General features: G+C 37.4%; 2 protein-coding genes across 2 annotated transcripts in view; both read left to right on the forward strand.

The window, feature by feature from the left end:
- The window catches only part of LOC126194681 (ornithine decarboxylase 1-like), a 57,219-nt gene extending 49,597 nt beyond the window's left edge, over positions 1-7,622 (forward strand). The window contains exons 7-8 of the mRNA XM_049932888.1: positions 6,967-7,175; positions 7,284-7,622. Coding sequence (XP_049788845.1) covers positions 6,967-7,175; positions 7,284-7,401 — 327 coding nt within the window. The 3' untranslated portion in view covers positions 7,402-7,622. The remainder of the gene's footprint in view (positions 1-6,966; positions 7,176-7,283) is intronic.
- LOC126195492 (ornithine decarboxylase 2-like) overlaps positions 1-17,837 on the forward strand; it is a 488,128-nt gene that overhangs the window by 253,549 nt on the left and 216,742 nt on the right. The window lies entirely within an intron of this gene.

Here is a 17,837-nt window from a genome sequence, read left to right on the forward strand (position 1 = left end):
CTGCAGATTTCTGTCCTTTCCCTGAAAAAGTCGGCATGATAGCACTTCTCCACAGTGAGAACTTTCATGCTCCACCATGGCCAATTTCCCCACCAGTCGCTACCTGCAGCATTTATGGATACTGGCACTGTTGGGCTATTCAGTAATTCCAGCATAGACTTTTCCACATGTAGACAGAATAAAACTGACATTGCAAGTGGGACCCTTTTGTTCTTTGCTGGTATGAGACACTTTCTTTGGCCTTCTTGGTTGGTTTGTAAACAGTAATTATGCCATGTTTGGGCAGTATATGGCTGCTTCTCCCCATCTCCTACAGATGTATGGGAGAATGGCCACAAATGACATTTCTTTTTCTCACATGTCACTTAGCTGAATATAAGTTTTCACGCCACTTTTGGAAGACATCATCACTGTCCAGTAATTGTCAATTTCTTCATGGCACATGTTGAAAGACAGGTGCTGAGCTTGGCATCTTATAAACGTAAGGAGTGGTACGGATATGTTAATGACATCTTTGTCATGTGGATCTATGGTGGGAACGGATTGGTAACTTCCTAAGATATCTGATCAGTCTCCATCCTACTCGATATGCTGGTTATGAACATGGGCCACAGCATGCATCAAAAACTGATACTCATGGTCTATTACCTGCACTGACTATCAAATCCTTACCCAAGCCAGAAATGAGGAATGATCGATATACTCATAAGGAACATGAGATGAAAATATGAGCCACAGCACTTCAGACATGAGATGCAACACCAGGAATCAATTCTGAGGATCAATTGGTACTCCACCACTTGCATAAGAAATGTCATAAAACCTAACACTTGGAGAACTGACATATTGGAAGAAGAAATGTCACATACAGCCTTTCTGTCATATGTCCTTGGAGTGATGGATGGAACTGGTTGTATATTGCACAACTATTGTGTAAAAACTTTTGTAAAATGACCAAGAAGATCAAAGCTTATCCCTTGACAAAGGACACAAGGGACCGACTTGGTATGTCAGAAAGATACTGGAGACCATGTACATGTGGAAAAGCCTGTGTTGGAATGACTGGATGGTCTATCAGTACCAGGATCACCAAATATAAACAATATTACAGGTTGAAACAGATGGAGAAATCAGCCATGGAGGAACAGACACTGTCTGAGACTGATCATGTAACAAAATTTGTCAACATGGTGGCTCTCACTATGGAGAAGAGCTACGATGCCCTCTTGTTCAGGGAAACCACAAAAATTCACTAACATGACAATAATTTCAACAAGAAATAAGAAAATCTCAAGATAAACGGATCCAGTATTCCCACACAACAGCAACCATTTCACTGCACGTAGCACACCGGTAATGAACTGGAAAAAGTTCCCACATATTGGTGTGGTAATGTCACATAATCTTTGGTTGTGGGCTAGACTCCAGTCTGCCACCAGCAATGGTGGGTGGTCCTTTGATGATGCCAGCCACTCACACTGGTGAAACATCAGGAAAATTGTTAAACAAATGCTGGTTGAAGACATTGAGATAGAATTCAACAGACACTGGTAAAATAAGTAGTATTTATATGAGGACAAGTGTCAGAGCAAGCACAGCTGTTCCAGGTTGCTATGACTCAAAGATGAGTATGGTGATATCCCTGTCCATCGCTCCAACTTCTACTTTTGCTGCACTTGAGTACAGCTATAATAAATATCAGTTTCACCCAAACTGTGATTTTCAAAACCACAAAAGTAGACATAAAATCGAGTTTCTTGTCAAGGGTTCAGATTGAAGCTATGTACTCTGGAGCAAAGTTATTCAATAAGCTCTCAGCTAGGATCAAGCAGTTCAAAAGGAAATAAAAACCTTACCTCATTAGCCACTCCTGAAATTATCTGTCTAGCTGGATTCAAGAATTCAAGACTGCTGCTAGCAATGTTCAGAATAGAGTATGAATGAACAAGGGTCCCCTCGTTCTGGATTGGTGAAGCCAGTAGCAGTCAGTTGACTTTGGGCAGCAAGTGTTTTGTGCCCAACACCTATAACATTGGCAGTCAAACAATCAAGCTTGTGTGTATGACAGCCTTATGGAGTGATTGTTGCAGCATGCTGTATCAAACCAATAAGAACATGTCTATAGGTGAGACAGTATGAGGTGATCCCTGGTAGTTCTTAGCACTGTTGCCAGTTTTCGACTGTGAAGTATTAATGGCTGCAGGTGAAAAAAGTAGCTGTCTGCAGATCTGTGACAATACTGAGCCATTGCCATAGAGACATTCACAAAATCACATTATATTATTGGTTGAGGTAGGCATGTAAAGCTATCACACACAGCCCACTGCAGCAATCAGGAATCAGCTTATGCTGACTCAACTATAGTGCCAACACTGAATGATGAAAGTGTGGCTTGTTCGCCTGCATCACCTCTACTCACACAGTTGCTTATGTGCAGGGAGTCGATGGGCAGAGCATGTTTCCTCACTCCATGCAATCCTCTGAGGATTTGTTTAGAGTGTTGCAAGCAAACTATAACTGTTTTCTGTGAAAAGTGCTATTGTAATCGAGTAAATATTAAGCTACCAGTGAAAATAAATAGCAGCTATTTAATACAACTAACCAAGCAGACCTGTCCCCATGAATCACAGATATTACTTTCAGTGGGATGTGTCTCAGTGATATGGATAGTCGTACCATAGGTGCAACACAGTGGAGGATTATCTCTTGAGAGGCCAGACAAACATGTGGTTCCTGAAAAGGGCCAGTAGTCTTTTCAATAGTTGCAGGGTAACAGTCTGGATGATTGACTAATCTGACCTTGTAACATCAACCAAAATGGCCGTACTGTGCTGGTACTGTGAATGGCTGAAAGCAAGGCGAAACTGCAGCTGTAATTTTTTGCAAGGACATGCAGCTCTACTGTATGGTTAACAGTAATGGCATCTTCTTGGATAAAATATTCTGGAGATAATATAGTCCTTCATTTGGATCTTCAGATGGGGACTACCCAGGAGGACATTGTCATCAGTAGAAACAAAACTGGCATTCTATGGATCAGAGCATGGAATGTTATATCCCTTAATTGGGCAGATAGATTAAAAAATTTAAAAAGGGCAATGGTTAGGTTGAAGTTAGATATAGTGGAAATTAGTGAAGTTCAGTGATGGGAGGAAAAGGACTTCTGGTCATGTGAATACAGAGTTATAAATAGAGTCAAATAGGGATACTGCAAGAATGGGATTAATAATGAATAAGAAAATAAAAATGTGAGTAAATGACTAAGAAAAGCATAGTGAACACATTATCATAGCCAAGATAGACATGAAGCCCACACTTACCACAGCAGCACATGTTTAATTGCCAGCTAGCTCTGCAGGTAAAGAGACTGAAGAAATGTATGATGAGATAAAAGAAATTGTTCAGGTAGTTAATGGAAATGTAAATTCAATTTTGATGAGGGACTGGAATTCAGTAGTAGGAAAAGGAAGGGAAGGAAATGTAGTAGGTCCATATGGACTGAGGGAACAAATGAAAGAGGAAGCCTCGTGATAGAATTTTGCACAGAGCATAATTTAATTATCACAAACAATTGGTTTAAGAATCACGAGAGAAGGCTGCATATGTGGAAGAGACCTGGAGATACCAGACTGGTTTCACATTCACCATATAATGCAAGACAGAGATTTCAGAAGCAGATTTAAAATTGTAAGACATTTCCAGGGGCAGATGTGGACTCTGACCATAATTTATTGGTCACAAATCGTGGATAAAAACTGAAGAAATTGCAAAGAGATAGGAAATTAAGGGGATAACTCGAAAGACCAGTGGTTGTTGAAAGTTTCAGAGGGAACATTAGGCAGCAGTCGACTAGGGCAGGGAGGAGAAATACAGTAGAAGATGAATGGGTAGCCTTAAGAGATTAAATAAAGAAGGTAGGAGAGGATCAAATAGGTAAAAATACAAGGCCTAATAAAAATCCTTGTATAACACAGGAGATATTGAACTTAACTGATGAAAGGAGAATATTTAAAAATGCAGCAAATGAAAGAGTTGAAAGGGAATAAAAAGATATAAAAAAATTAAAGTGACAGGAAATGTAAAATGGCTAAGAAGGAATGGCTAAAGGACAAATGTAAGGATTTAGAAGCATATTTCACTAGGGAAAAGACAGACACCACCACAGGCCTTTGGAGAAAAGAGAAGCAGCTGTATGAATATCAAGATCTCAGGTGGAAAACCAGTCTGAAGCAAAGAAGGGAAAGCTGAAAGGTGGAAGGAGTATATAGAGGGTCTATACAAGGGAGATGAACTTGAAGCCAATATTACTGCAGTGGAAAAGGATCTAGATGAAGATGAGATGGGAGATACAAGAACAATTTGACAGAGCACTGAAAGATCTAAGTAAAAACAAGGCCCTGGGAGTAGATGACATGCTGTCAGGACTACCGATAGTCTTGGAAGTGACAGCCACAAAAAAAAACTCTTCCATCTGGTGTTCAAGAGGAATGAGACAAGTGAAATAACCTCAGACTTCGAGAAGAACGTAGTAGTTAAAATTCCAAAGAAAACAGTTGCTGGCAGGTGTGAAAATTACTGAACAATCATTTAATAAGTTATAGTTGCAAAAGACTAATGCAAATGCTTTACAGAAGAATGGAAAAAATGATAGAACCTGACCTCAGGGAAGATCAATTTGGATTCAGGAGAAATGTATGAACATGTAAGGAAATAGTGATCCTAAGACTTCTCTTAGAAACTTTTGACAGTGTTGACTGGACTTCTGTCACTGAGATTCTTAAGGTATCGGGGGTAAAATACAGGGAGCAAAAGGCTATTTACAACTTGAACACAAAAATAAGATGGCAGTTATAAGTGTCAAGGGGCTTGAAAGGTAGCAGTGATTGAGAAGGTAGTGAGATAGGTTTGTAGTCTATCCCCAATATTATTCAATTTGTCTATTTAGCAAGCAGTAAAGTAAACCAAAGGAAAATTTAGAATAGGAATTAAAATTTAGGGAGAATAAATGAAAACTTTGAGGTTTGCTGATGATATTGTAATTCTGTCAGAGACAGCTAAGGACTTGGAAGAGTAGTTGAAAGGAATGAACAGTGGAGTATGTGAGATGAACATCAACAAAAGCAAACCAAGGATAATGGGATGTAGTCGAATTAAATCAGGTGATGCTGAGAGGAGGTTTGATTAGGAAATGAGACACTTAAAGTAATAGATGAGTTTTGCTACTTGGGTGGCAAAATAACTGATGGTGACATAAGTAGAGAGGATATAAAATCCAGATTGACAATGGCAAGAACGGCATTTCTGAACAAGAGAAGTTTGTTAACACCAAATGTAGACTTAAGTGTTAGAAAGTCTTTTCTGAAGATATTTATCTGGAGTGTAGCCATCCATGTAAGAGAAACATGGACAATAGACAATGTAGACAAGAGAAGAACAGAAGCTTTTGAAATGTGGTGCTACAGAAGAATGTTGAAGATTAAGTGGGTAGATTGAATAACGAATGAAGAGATATTGAACAGAACTGAGGAGACAAGAAATTTGTGGCATAACTTGACTAAAAGAAGGGACTGGTTGCTAGGACACATTCTGACTCATCAAGGGGTCACCAATTTAGTGTTGGAAGGAAGTGTGGAGGGTAAAAACATAGAGGGAGACCAAAAGATGAATACAGTAAACAGATTCAGAAGGATGTAGGTTGCCATAGTTGTACAGAGATGAAGAGGCTTTCACAGGGTATAGTAGCATGAAGAACTGCTTCAAACCAGTCTTTGGACTGAAGACTACAAAAACAACAAGCAAGCAGCAGCTCTTTTCAAAGCAGTTGCTTTATCTCTCATTTATTAGATTATGCACACATCTTTATTTTCAGTCCCTGTGTACAGAAGACATACGTTACACTTTAAATGGAAGTGAATGGTAGCATATAATACTAACAAATCAATGTACAAAGAAACAAACAATGGAAAATCCAGAATGTAATGTAACAATATTATGGAAAGGAAAGTTTCCTCACCATATAACGGAGAAGCTGAGTCACAGATAGGCATAAGAAAAAGACTGTCACAAATAACCTTTTGGCTGGCAATGCCTTTGCCAAAAATAGATAACAGACATGTACTTAGACTCATTCATGCAAATGAGACTCGCACGTGCATGACTGTAGTTGTGGCAGTGTGGCTTCAGTTGCCAGAGACTGCAGTCATGTGTGTGAGAGTTGAGTTTGCGTGTGAGTGTGTGTGTGTGTGTTTGTGTGTGTGTGTGTGTGTGTGTGTGTGTGTCTGAAGTCTACTTTTGATGAAGGTTTTGCTGGCTGAAAGCTTATTTGTGGCAGTTTTTTTGTTATACCTATCTGTGACTCAGCATCTCCACTATATGGTGAGTGGTAACTTCCCTTTTCATAGTGTACAAAGAATGATAGTTTCTGTAAATGAAATGGTTTAGACTATATAAACCATCTAGTAAGTGATACAAAATAGTTTTATGCCACTATATGTACAGTGATATTACAAAATAGAGAAGCAATAGCCTATTTTCAAGATGAACTCTTGAAATAACTTATTTTTATGATTTTGCACACAGTGTTGTTAAGTATTGTCATCTGGTGAGGTAACTGTATTTTCTTATAGTTCTTCTGAGACCAAAAAAGTTTTGCTTAATGGAGTACTGGATGCACCACCATCATCATCATTGAAAAAGTTTCTTCATTTCTAAAAGAGCATGATATTGGCTTGATTTTGTTTCTGTCAGTAGAAAATCCTCAAGCTAATTCATTAAACACAGCTATCATACAATCAAACCTAAACGTTAAAGGGCAATAGTGACAAAACATAGACCTGCACATATAATGTTGTCTTTTAAATATCTTCTGTCATTTTACTATTGACAATGAAAGAAGCCATATGATGATGTTTTATTTAACTATGTTGGTTAAAAATCTCTTGATGTAATTAAATATTTCTTTTACAGGGGACTAAGCACACAACATATCCCAGTTCTATCTGGGGACCAACTTGTAATGACAGGGATAAAATCGTAAACTTAACTTTGCTGCCCGAGCTGGATACTGGTGATTGGCTGGTATTTGAGGATATGGGTGCTTATAATTTGCAGGTGGCATCTCCTTTTAGTGGCTTTCCTATCCCAGTGGTGTACACAGTGATTGACGAACAAGGCTGGTGAGTAACACTTTTCATTAAAAAATTAGTTGTAGGGTCTGATATATTTATGTGCATACCTAGCTTTTCAAACAGTTTCTGTTATTTATAAGTCAAATCTGTCTCCAGGAAACTACTCAAAAACAAGCATCCAATGACAGAAAGTCATTTTGTCATTGGAAACAAGCCAGCAAACCTGCCTCTGGGGACTGGCAGTGACATCATTACTGGCAAAGCTATCTTCTGATGTTAGGTTGTGAAGTATGACATACTTTCTTCAACTGTGCTTCCAGGTTTTGTATATTAATCTATTAAGGTGGAACATTACAATTACAAGAATTATTACATTCTTGTTGAGGTGGAACATTACAGATACAAGTTAAATTGTGCCATTTGTGTGCTTCATGAACGACAGAAAGCATTTATTGTGCTCATCTTCTGTGCAAAGTCATGTTAATACCTATATCAACAACCATACATCCCTTGGGTGCATGTTAACATCATATTCAAAAAACTCAAATGCATACACAAACATTTTTTATGGCCTGGATACAACACTTTGGTCACATATAGCATATCTGCATGTGTCTACTTGGATCTTGTCTAATACTCTAATATTGTTACTGCAGAATCTTATGTTTTTATTGTGCTTTTCATAAATACCATAAAGACATGCTGAACATTGCAGTACTGGACATAATACGTCATACAGAGCATTATACAAGACTGAATTCATAATGTGATTTTGATTTTGTATATATTTTGAATGTGTGTTTTGTTCAACTACTAAAGCACTGTATGTTAAAAATTTTGTGTACTGTACATTACGACTTGATTCTTGAAACTTAATTGAAAAACTGAATCATAAATCTCCATATGTCCTATGTCCATAAACCTACTGATTATTTTGGAAACACAGTTCATTCAAAAATATTGTTTTGAAAATACTGCAAATAACTGGATAAAGCTCTTATTTGAACTACATGCATTCTTTCATTCTGATTCCAGTATTTGAAGGATACCAAATGACCACTGGATTTGAATGGAGTGCAGTTGAGAATCCATTGCAATAGCTCAGTGATATCCAGGTCCTCAAATCACACTAGTATCGTACTGTCAAACAATGGAACATCCAGGATGGAATTGAACAATATGATGAGAGGGCAAGTTGCTACTCACCATATAGTAGAGATGCTGAGACACAAATAGACACAACACATACACACTCACAAACGCAACTCACGCACATGACCGCAGTCTCAGGCAACTGAAATCACACTGTGAGCAGCAGCACCAGTGCACAGTGCATGATGGGAGTAGCGACTGGATGGGGGAAAGGAGGAGGCTGGGAAAGGGAGATGGGGGGGGGGGGGTAGTATGGTGGGGATGGTGGACAGTGAAGCTGCGGGTTGGGTGGCAAATGGGGTACTGGTGGGGAGATGGTTGGGGGGGGGGAGGGGGGGGGGAAGGAGAGAAATAGAGAAAAATAAATAAATAAAAAGACTGGGTGTAGTGGTGGAATGATGGCTGTGTACTGTGTACTGCTGGAAGGGAATAGGAAAGGGGCTAGATGAGTGAGGACAGCGATTAATGAAGGTTGAGGCCAGGAGGGTTATGGGAACATAGGATGTATTGCAGGAAAAGTTCCCACCTGTGCAATTCAGAAAAGGTGGTGTTGATGGTAAGGATCCATATAGTACAGGCTGGGAAGCAGTCATTGAAATGAAGGATATAATGTTTGGTAGCACGTTAAGCAACAGGGAGGTCCACTTGTTTCTTGACCAAAGTTTGTCGGTGGTCATTCATGCGGACAGACAACTTGTTGGTTGTCATGCCTACATAGAATGCAGCACAGTTGTTGCAGCTTATCTTGTAAACCACATGACTGGTTTCACATGTAGCCCTGCCTTTGATGGTATAGGTGATGTTAGTGACTGGACTGGAGTAGATGGTAGTGGGAAGATGTAAGGGCCAGGTCTTGCATCTAGGTCTATTACAGGGGTATGAGCCATGAGGTAAGGGGTTGGGAGCAGGGGTTTTGTATGGATGGATGAGTATATTGTGCAGGTTTGGTCGACGGTAGAATACCACTGTAGGAGGGCTGGGAAAGATAGTGGTTAGGACATTTCTCATTTCAGGACATGACGAGAGGTAATCGAAACCCTGGCGGAAAATATAATTCAGTTGCTCCAGTTCCAGATGGTACTGAGTTAAGAGGGGAATGCTCCTCTGTGGCTGGACTGTGGGACTTTGGGAGGCGGTGGGAAACTGGAAAGATAAGGCACGGGAGATTTGTTTTTGTACAAGGTTGGGAGGATAAATATGGTGAGTGAAGGCTTCAGTGAGACCCTTGGTACATTATGAGAGGGGCTGCTCATCACTGCAGCTGCAACGACCATGGGTGGCTAGGCTCTATAGAAGGAACTTCTTGGTATGGAATGGTTGACAGCTGTCGAATCGAATGTATTACTGGTGGTTAGTAAGTTTGATGTGGAAGAGGTACTGCACTCAGAAAGTACAATCCCAAAATAGCAGTGAAACTTAAGTATGTATAAACAGTGAAATTTTAATGCATAAAAACTGCACTAAGAAAGTACAATCTCAAAGCAGCAGTGAAACTTTAATGTGTATAAACAGTGAAACTTTAATGCGTAAAAACTGTCAAACTAGAATGTATAACGTCCTTGCGGGATATTCACTACTGAAGATTCAATAAATACACCAGCTGAAGTCGAAAAGTTACAAAATGAACCACAAAAAGTAAACAAACCATTGCTTGATGAACTTCCGACTGCTAACATTGTAAAATACGGAAAAATATGTGTGTTAGGCGATAGCCACGGCCGTGGAATTGCCGCAGTGCTAACAGTAAAATACAATTACAGGGCAAACGGTTTCGTGAAGCCTGGGGCTCCATTAAGTGAACTGAAAAACCTTACAAAATTATGTGAAGTAACTAGTTTGTGTAAGGATGACTTTGTTGTATTGCTGGGAGGATCAAATGACGTATATAGAAATGAGTCATTCAAGGCTAGCACAGAACTGAGAAAATGCCTCAATAATTTATCTCACACGAATGTACTCATTGTAAATATCCCGCATCATCATGATTTAACGAGGTGGTCGTGTGTAAACAGTGAAATTTATGCCGCAAACAAGAGTTTCAATGAAATATGTACTCACTTCGTAAATGCAGATGTTATTGACATAAACAGTTTGGAGTGAAGGCTCCATACAGTTCATGGTCTTCATTTGAGTGCATTAGGAAAGGAGGTACGTACGGACAAAATTTTCACTCGTATTTTGTGGTGCAATGAAGTTCCCAGGACAAGGGGAAATCAATCGCAAGTAACAAAGCATTCTTTTCATGCAGCGAACAATATAGCCATCAATCAGTGTCAAATCACGAAATGGTTTAAAACCAATAGGCTAGAAAGTAACATTCAAGCTGGGAAACAAACTCAAATTATGAAATGGTTCAAGACAAAAAGAAATGAAGCACAAATTTTGCAAGCTCCAAAAATACTGGAAGACAAACAAGCTGCTGTACGTGTGTCTTCCAGAACAAGGAAAGCTCCAGAGAGGAACAGTGATTTTTTATGGCTGGCACCAGGGAAATCACTCCAGCACCATCCAGATCCAGTGCCATCAAGGATGTAACTATGGATGTAAGTACACAATATCAAAGTGACAAAGAAATGTACAAGCCAAGTGAGCAAGCTGATGGGCTGCTACAGAAGAATCCAGACCTACCCTTTCGTGAGGATGGCTCATTATTAAATATTAGGTCTTTAAAAAATAAAATTGATGATCTTAGTAGTAACTATATAATGCATTGTAATATAAATAGTTTAAGTGCTGAATACTCATGTGACAGAAGCTCTAAGTTAGATGAGCTACAAGTTTTTTTTTTTTAATCTGAATTTCTAAATGTTAAAGTAATTTGTTGAAATGAACACTGGCTTAGTAGTGATACCATAAAAATCTCAAATAAAATTGAAAATTCAAGGTAACTACCAGCATTTGTATCACAAATAAGTCACGAGGAGGTTCATGCATACTCATTCATTCTGATTTAGATTACCATGTAAGATGTGACTTCAAATGTTTCAATGAACGATGTATCTTTTAGGGTTGCTGTGTTGAGTTAAAGGACTTAAATGTTGTTATAATATCAATTTATAGAATCCCAGAGAAGGTGACAACTGAGCATTTCCTACGTAAATTTCAGAGTTTGTTAGAATACCTCAGTAAAGAAAAGAGGGAAAAAATTGTAGTTGCTGGTGATTTCAACATCAATGTGTTGAATGAAACATGTGAAGTATCAAAATTTACAGACTTAATAAAAAAAATATGGCTTCAAATTAAATTTTTCTGAATCTACAAGAGAAAATGCTCAGTCAGCTACATGCATTGACAATAGTTTAATGAATTACGAATTAGAAGATGGATATAAATTTTGTCTAGATCTAGGAATTTCTGATCATTCAGCATTATTCATTGAGCTACCCAGAGCAGGTAGAGAAGTCCCATGTAAAAAAGCTTATGTAAAAAGGATCCTCAACCAAGAAACTTTGACTCTATTCCATGATAAGCTGAAGGAGACAGAACGGCACTTTGATAAAAATATTTCATGCACAGCAAATTTTGAAGCATTTCTAAGGGATTTTCTAAGAGTTTTCAATGAAATGTTTCCTCAAAAAACTTATTTTAATAAAATGACAAAAGTAAAATGGATCACTAAAGGTATAAAAATCTCCAGTGCTAAGAAAGGCAGCTACATAAGGAACTAAGACAAAATAAACAAATTGAATTTATTAAATATGTTAAACGATACAAAAGTACACTTGAGAAAGTTGTCAAAGCAGCAAAACAAATGACAAATAATAAAGTAATCTTAAAACATAAGAATAAATCAAAGGCAATGTGGTCAGTTGTAAAACACGAATTAGGTATCAAAGCCTCTAGACATGGAATTAGTACAATTAAGCTTGAAGATGAGATCATTGTAAATCCGGCTCAGATTTCAGAATGCTTCAATGAGTTCTTCATTAATGTAGTGAAACCAGAGGTTAATGTAGCATATTACAAGAACAATGTATGTCCCTTTGGACTAAATATTAATTCTGAATGCCTCACAAAATTCAAAACAGTTTCAACAATAGATGCAGAAAAAATTATATTAAAACTAAAAAACAAAAATTCTGCAGGTTGGGATCGAATACCAGCAAAAGTCCTTAAATTTGTGTGTAAAATAATAGGATACCCACTATCTAATAAACCAATCCTTTGAACAAGGAAGCGTCCCAGAGGTGCTGAAGTATGCAGAAGTAAAACTGTTGCTCAAAAAAGGGTCAAGAGAGGATATGGGGAATTACCGTCCCATCTCCCTCCTTCCAGTCTTATCAAAAATCTTTGAAAATGCTGCTGCTATGCATATTTACAAGTAATATTTAATAAATTGATTTTACATTATTTTTCAATGAGGAAGTTAGCTATCTTTAACAAAAGAGTAAATACAAATGTTGTATGGTAAAATACAAACAGCCAATACAAATGTAATAGTAAAGTAGTCCAGTGTATTTCATAGACATGCACAGTATATAATAATCCAGTATATTTCATAGACATGCACAGTATATAATTTTCAACCTAATTGAACATTTATCATATTGTTTATGTTTTTAACCCCTTAAAAATGATCAACTGCATAAAAACAATGGTCCAAGAGATATTTTTTTAACTTATGTGAGAAGGCTCTTGGGTTCTTTGTTGCTTTGATTTCATTGGGTAAATTATTATACATTTGTATCCCAACATTTAAAACACTTTTTTAGTAGCAGGTAGTTCTGGACTGAATCATATGTAGGTCAGATTGCTGCCTTGTTGCATAGTTATGAATATCTCCATTGAATTTTAGTGTGCAGTCATTGTTTAACAGGTATGACTTGACAAATGAGACGATATTATAAATGTAAGCAGAGGGCAGTGTCATAATGCCATTTGTTTTGAAATGTTGTCTGCATAATTCGTTATGTCTTAGATTACATATTATGCGTATTGCCTGTTTTTGCATTTTGAAAATATATCTACCTCCAGATGAGTTCCCCCAAAATATGATTCCATACTGTAATGTAGAATGGAAGTAAGCATAATATACATGTATGAGAACAGATTTTGTGACTGATTTTTTGAGTATCCTTAAAATGTAACACACAGTTGAGAGCTTTTTTGAGATATAATTTGTGTGAGTCTCCCACTTAAGATTTCCTTCAAGCCATATGTCAAGAAACTTGACAGTGTCCACACACATAAGCTCTTGATTATTTAGAATCACATCAGGCATTTCTTGTTTTTGGGATGAGAGTCTGAAGTTGATGTACATTGTTTTCTGTATGTTTATAATCAGTTTGTTCTCGTTGAACCATTTGCTGAGTGACGACATAAGCGGTTTAATTTTTTGGTTGTGGTCCTCTGTATCAGTACCCGTTATTAGTATACTTGTTTCATCAGCAAATAGTGTGGTATCTCCTGTAGCAAGCTTCGTGCCTATATCATCAATGTATAGCAGAAACAGTATGGGTCCCAGGATTGAGCCTTGTGGCACACCATATCTAATGGGCATTGTGTCAGAGGAGTGGACAGTAGATCGATGGGTTGTTGTATTCTTTTTTTCAAAATTAATTTCAACTTTTTGAAATCTGTTTGACAGGTAACATTCTAACCATTTGTTTGCAATTCCTCTTATACCTTTATTTGCTAACTTCTTAAGGAGTATGGTATGGTCAATTACATCAAAGGCTTTGGATAAATCTAAAAAGATACCAGTAGTGATTTCCTTATCATCCAGTGCTTTTAAGGTTTTGTTGAGATACTCATAAATAGCTGTGGTGGTTGTCTTTTGCTTTCTAAAACCATGCTGGTGTTTTGTCAATAAGAATAGTTTATTAGTAAAGTCTTCCAATCTGGTGTAAAATAATTTTTCAAATATTTTTGAGAATGAGCTGAGTTGTGCTATAGGCCTGTAATTGGCTACATCATTTTTAGAGCCCTTTTTGTGAAGTGGGGTAATTTTAGAAGTCTTTAGTAGGTCAGGGAAAACTCCATTTGTAAAGGATGCATTTATTATGTGGGTTAGGGGTTCTACAATGGATTCTCCTCATTTCTTTACAATTAAATCAGGAATGTTCTCACTACCACTGGAGTACTTATTCTTTAGTCCTTTTATAGCTGTAAGTACTTCAGTATTGGAGACTTTGTGAAGAAACATTGATGCCTGTACTGGTATGGTTTCTATTAGTGTTTGGTGTTGAGTATTTGGTCTGTAGCAGTTGTTCTTTATCAGGTTTTCTGCTATTTTGCTAAAATAGTCATTAAAACCATTTACTATTTTTTGGGGATCTGATGTGACTTCATCATTTAGGTTTAGTTTTAATGTTTTGTTTATAACCTGCTGCTTACTGTTTGTTTCATTTTTTACAACTGTCCACAAGCCTTTCATTTTATTGTTAGATTCCTTTATAAATTTATCATTGTATAATTTTTTTTCCTTGTTGGATAACTTTTCTGTAGATTGCAAAATAGGTCTTACAATATGACCTAAAATGATCATTGACGTCATGGTGTTTCATGTGATTTTTTAAGTCACGCTTTTTTTGGCTGGAAATCCTTATCCCTTTTGTTACCCATGAGTTTGTGTGTTTGTTTCCGATTTTCCTGGATTTCAGTGGAAATGCAGTATTGAAGTGGTGGAGTAATGTTTCATGGAAGGAATTAAATATGTAGTTTACATCATTTTCTTTATAAACCTCTGCCCAGTTTTCAGCCGTTAACAGATAGTTAAAATGCCTTATATTATCATCATTAAATTGCCTTTGCATTTTGGTTATTGTGGGATATCGTCCTATGTAATTTAAATTCGCTGTTAGTATTTGGGATTCATGGTCACTGTAACCTGTGCTGATGACTTCGATTGAGTGGTGTAGTTTGTCTGCGTTTATGAAAATCTGATCTAGAGCTGTTTTTGAATTTTTTGTGATCCTGGGTGGTGTGTTTACAGTTGGAGGTAGGTTGAATGAATTTAAATTGCCTTTGCATTTTGGTTATTGTGGGATATCGTCCTATGTAATTTAAATTCGCTGTTAGTATTTGGGATTCATGGTCACTGTAACCTGTGCTGATGACTTCAATTGAGTGGTGTAGTTTGTCTGCGTTTATGAAAATCTGATCTAGAGCTGTTTTTGAATTTTTTGTGATCCTGGTTGGTGTGTTTACAGTTGGAGGTAGGTTGAATGAATTTGTAATATTCAACAATTCATCTTTGTTTTTTCCAGGTGTGAGGAAGTCAATATTAAAGTCTCCACTTATTAATAGATTTTTGTTTAGTGAGTGAATTTTTGTGAGTAGTGCTTCAAGGGAGTTGTTCTAAATTGGCTTACTTCACACTTATCAAATAGGAAACAAAGAATGATTGTCTCATCAAATGCAGAAAATTACTATTCGAAATGGAAAACATTAGCCCAAGGTGTCCCTCAAGGCTCAATTCTAGGACCTATTTTGTTTTTGTTCTATGTTAATGATTTACCGAACAATATAAATGCTCCATCGATTTTATTTGCAGATGACACGTCTGTATTAATTGAAAACCAGTAGCCAGAAAACATCCCTCTTTACATAATAAACACAATGAATAAACTAGAAACTTGGTTCCAACTGAATGGATTAAGATTGAACACCCCCAAAACCCACATGGTCCAGTTCAGAACAAAACAGTCAAAGCCCCAATAAATTAAAATAACTCTTAAAAATCAGGATATAGAAGAAGTAGATTCTGTGAAGTTTTTAGGGTTAAACCTAGATAAAAATTTAAATTGGAATAAACATGTTGACTACCTGTTAAACAAATTATGTAGCTTTGCATTTGCTATGCAAATATTAGCTGGTGCAACAGACATGAATACAAGGAAAATTGCATAACACAGCTACTTTCAATCAGTTGTAAGGTTTGGTATTATTTTTTGGGGAAATTCAAGCAATATATTGCGCATACTAAAGTTACAGAAAAGAATAATAAGGAACACGTGTACTGCCCATCCGAGGACATCATGTTGCCCACTATTTGAAAAACAACAGTTATTAACAGTTCCCTCCTTATACGTCTATGATATTATCATCTTTCTACATAGCAATTTAGAGTTACTCAAGAAAAACTATTTCAATCACACGTATAACATGAGAAACAAAGACAATTTTATGCTTCCCACTCATTGCTTAATCCTGTATGCACAGTCTCCTCATTATATGCAATGAAAATTCATAACAAGCTAAAAGGAAAGAATGTTCTGAGTATGAACCTAGAGACACTGAAAACAAAGCTATATGATGTACTTGTCAAACACTGCTACTGCACTGTTGCGGAGTTCATGAAGGATGAACTGAACATTTGAGCAGGATAAATTTACATATAGTCTTGTGTGTAAATGTAGCTGTCCTTCACAAAAGGGAGGAAAGAAAAATAAAAGTTTATATTAATGTTAAAATTCTTTGTACCAATTAGGCCTAAGTTGTGTTATCCATTTTTTTGACGTGTCTCCTGTACACTAGTCATATGATTAGAAATTGTATGTTATGAGATGAATAAAACACTATTCACTATTCACTATATGTAGCCATCTTCCAGGTGGAGATCGACATCTAGGTAGGTGGCTTGTTGGGTTGGGTAGTACAGGTGGAGCAAATGGGGGAGAAGTTGTTGAGGTTCTGGAGGAATGTGGATAGGGTGTCCTCAACTTCGATCCAGATAGCAAAGATGTCATCAATGAATCTGAACCAAGTGAGGGGTTTAGGATTCTGAGTGTTTAGTAAGGATTCCTCTAGATGGCCCATGAATAGGTTGGCATAGGGTGGTGCCAAGTGGGTGCCCATAGCCATACCCTGGATTTGCTTGTAGGTAATGCCTTCAAAGGAGAAGTAATTGTGGGTGAGGATATAATTGGTCATGGTGACTACGAAGGAGGTTGTTGGTTTGGAACCCGTCAGGCATTGGGAAAGTTAGTGTTCAATAGTGGTAAGCCATGGGCATTAGGAATGTTAGTGTACATGGAGCTGGCATCAATAGTGATGAGTGGGGCACCTTGTGGTAAAGGGACAGAAACTGTGAAGATTCGGTGGAGCAAATGGTTGGTGTCTTTTATATGGGAGGGTAGGTTCCGGGTAATAGGTTGAAGGTGTTAGTCTACACAAGCAAAGATTCTCTCAGTGGGGGCACAGAAACCAGCCACAATGGGGCATCCTGGGTGGTTAGGTTCTTGGACTTTACAAAGCATGTTACTAAATACAGCCTTCTGAAATGCCTTCACAGAAGAAGACAAAGTAAATACTCCAGACTTTGAATCAAGAACAGCTGCCAACATGAGTAACGAAGAAGTGTAGCAATTTAAATCATTTAATAAAAGCAAGTCTTTTGGTCCAGACTGTATACCAATTAGGTTTGTTTCAGAGTATGCTGATGCATTAGCTCCATACTTAACAATCATATACAACCATTTGCTCGACAGAAGAGCCATACCCAAAGACTGGAAAGTTGCACAGGTCACACCAATATTCAAGAAGTGTAGCAGGAGTAATCCACCTAATTACAGCCCTATATCATTAATGTTGATATGCAACAGGATTCTGGAACTT

The sequence above is a fragment of the Schistocerca nitens genome, chromosome 7, assembly GCF_023898315.1.
Source record: "Schistocerca nitens isolate TAMUIC-IGC-003100 chromosome 7, iqSchNite1.1, whole genome shotgun sequence".
Classification (NCBI taxonomy): Eukaryota; Metazoa; Arthropoda; class Insecta; order Orthoptera; family Acrididae; genus Schistocerca; species Schistocerca nitens.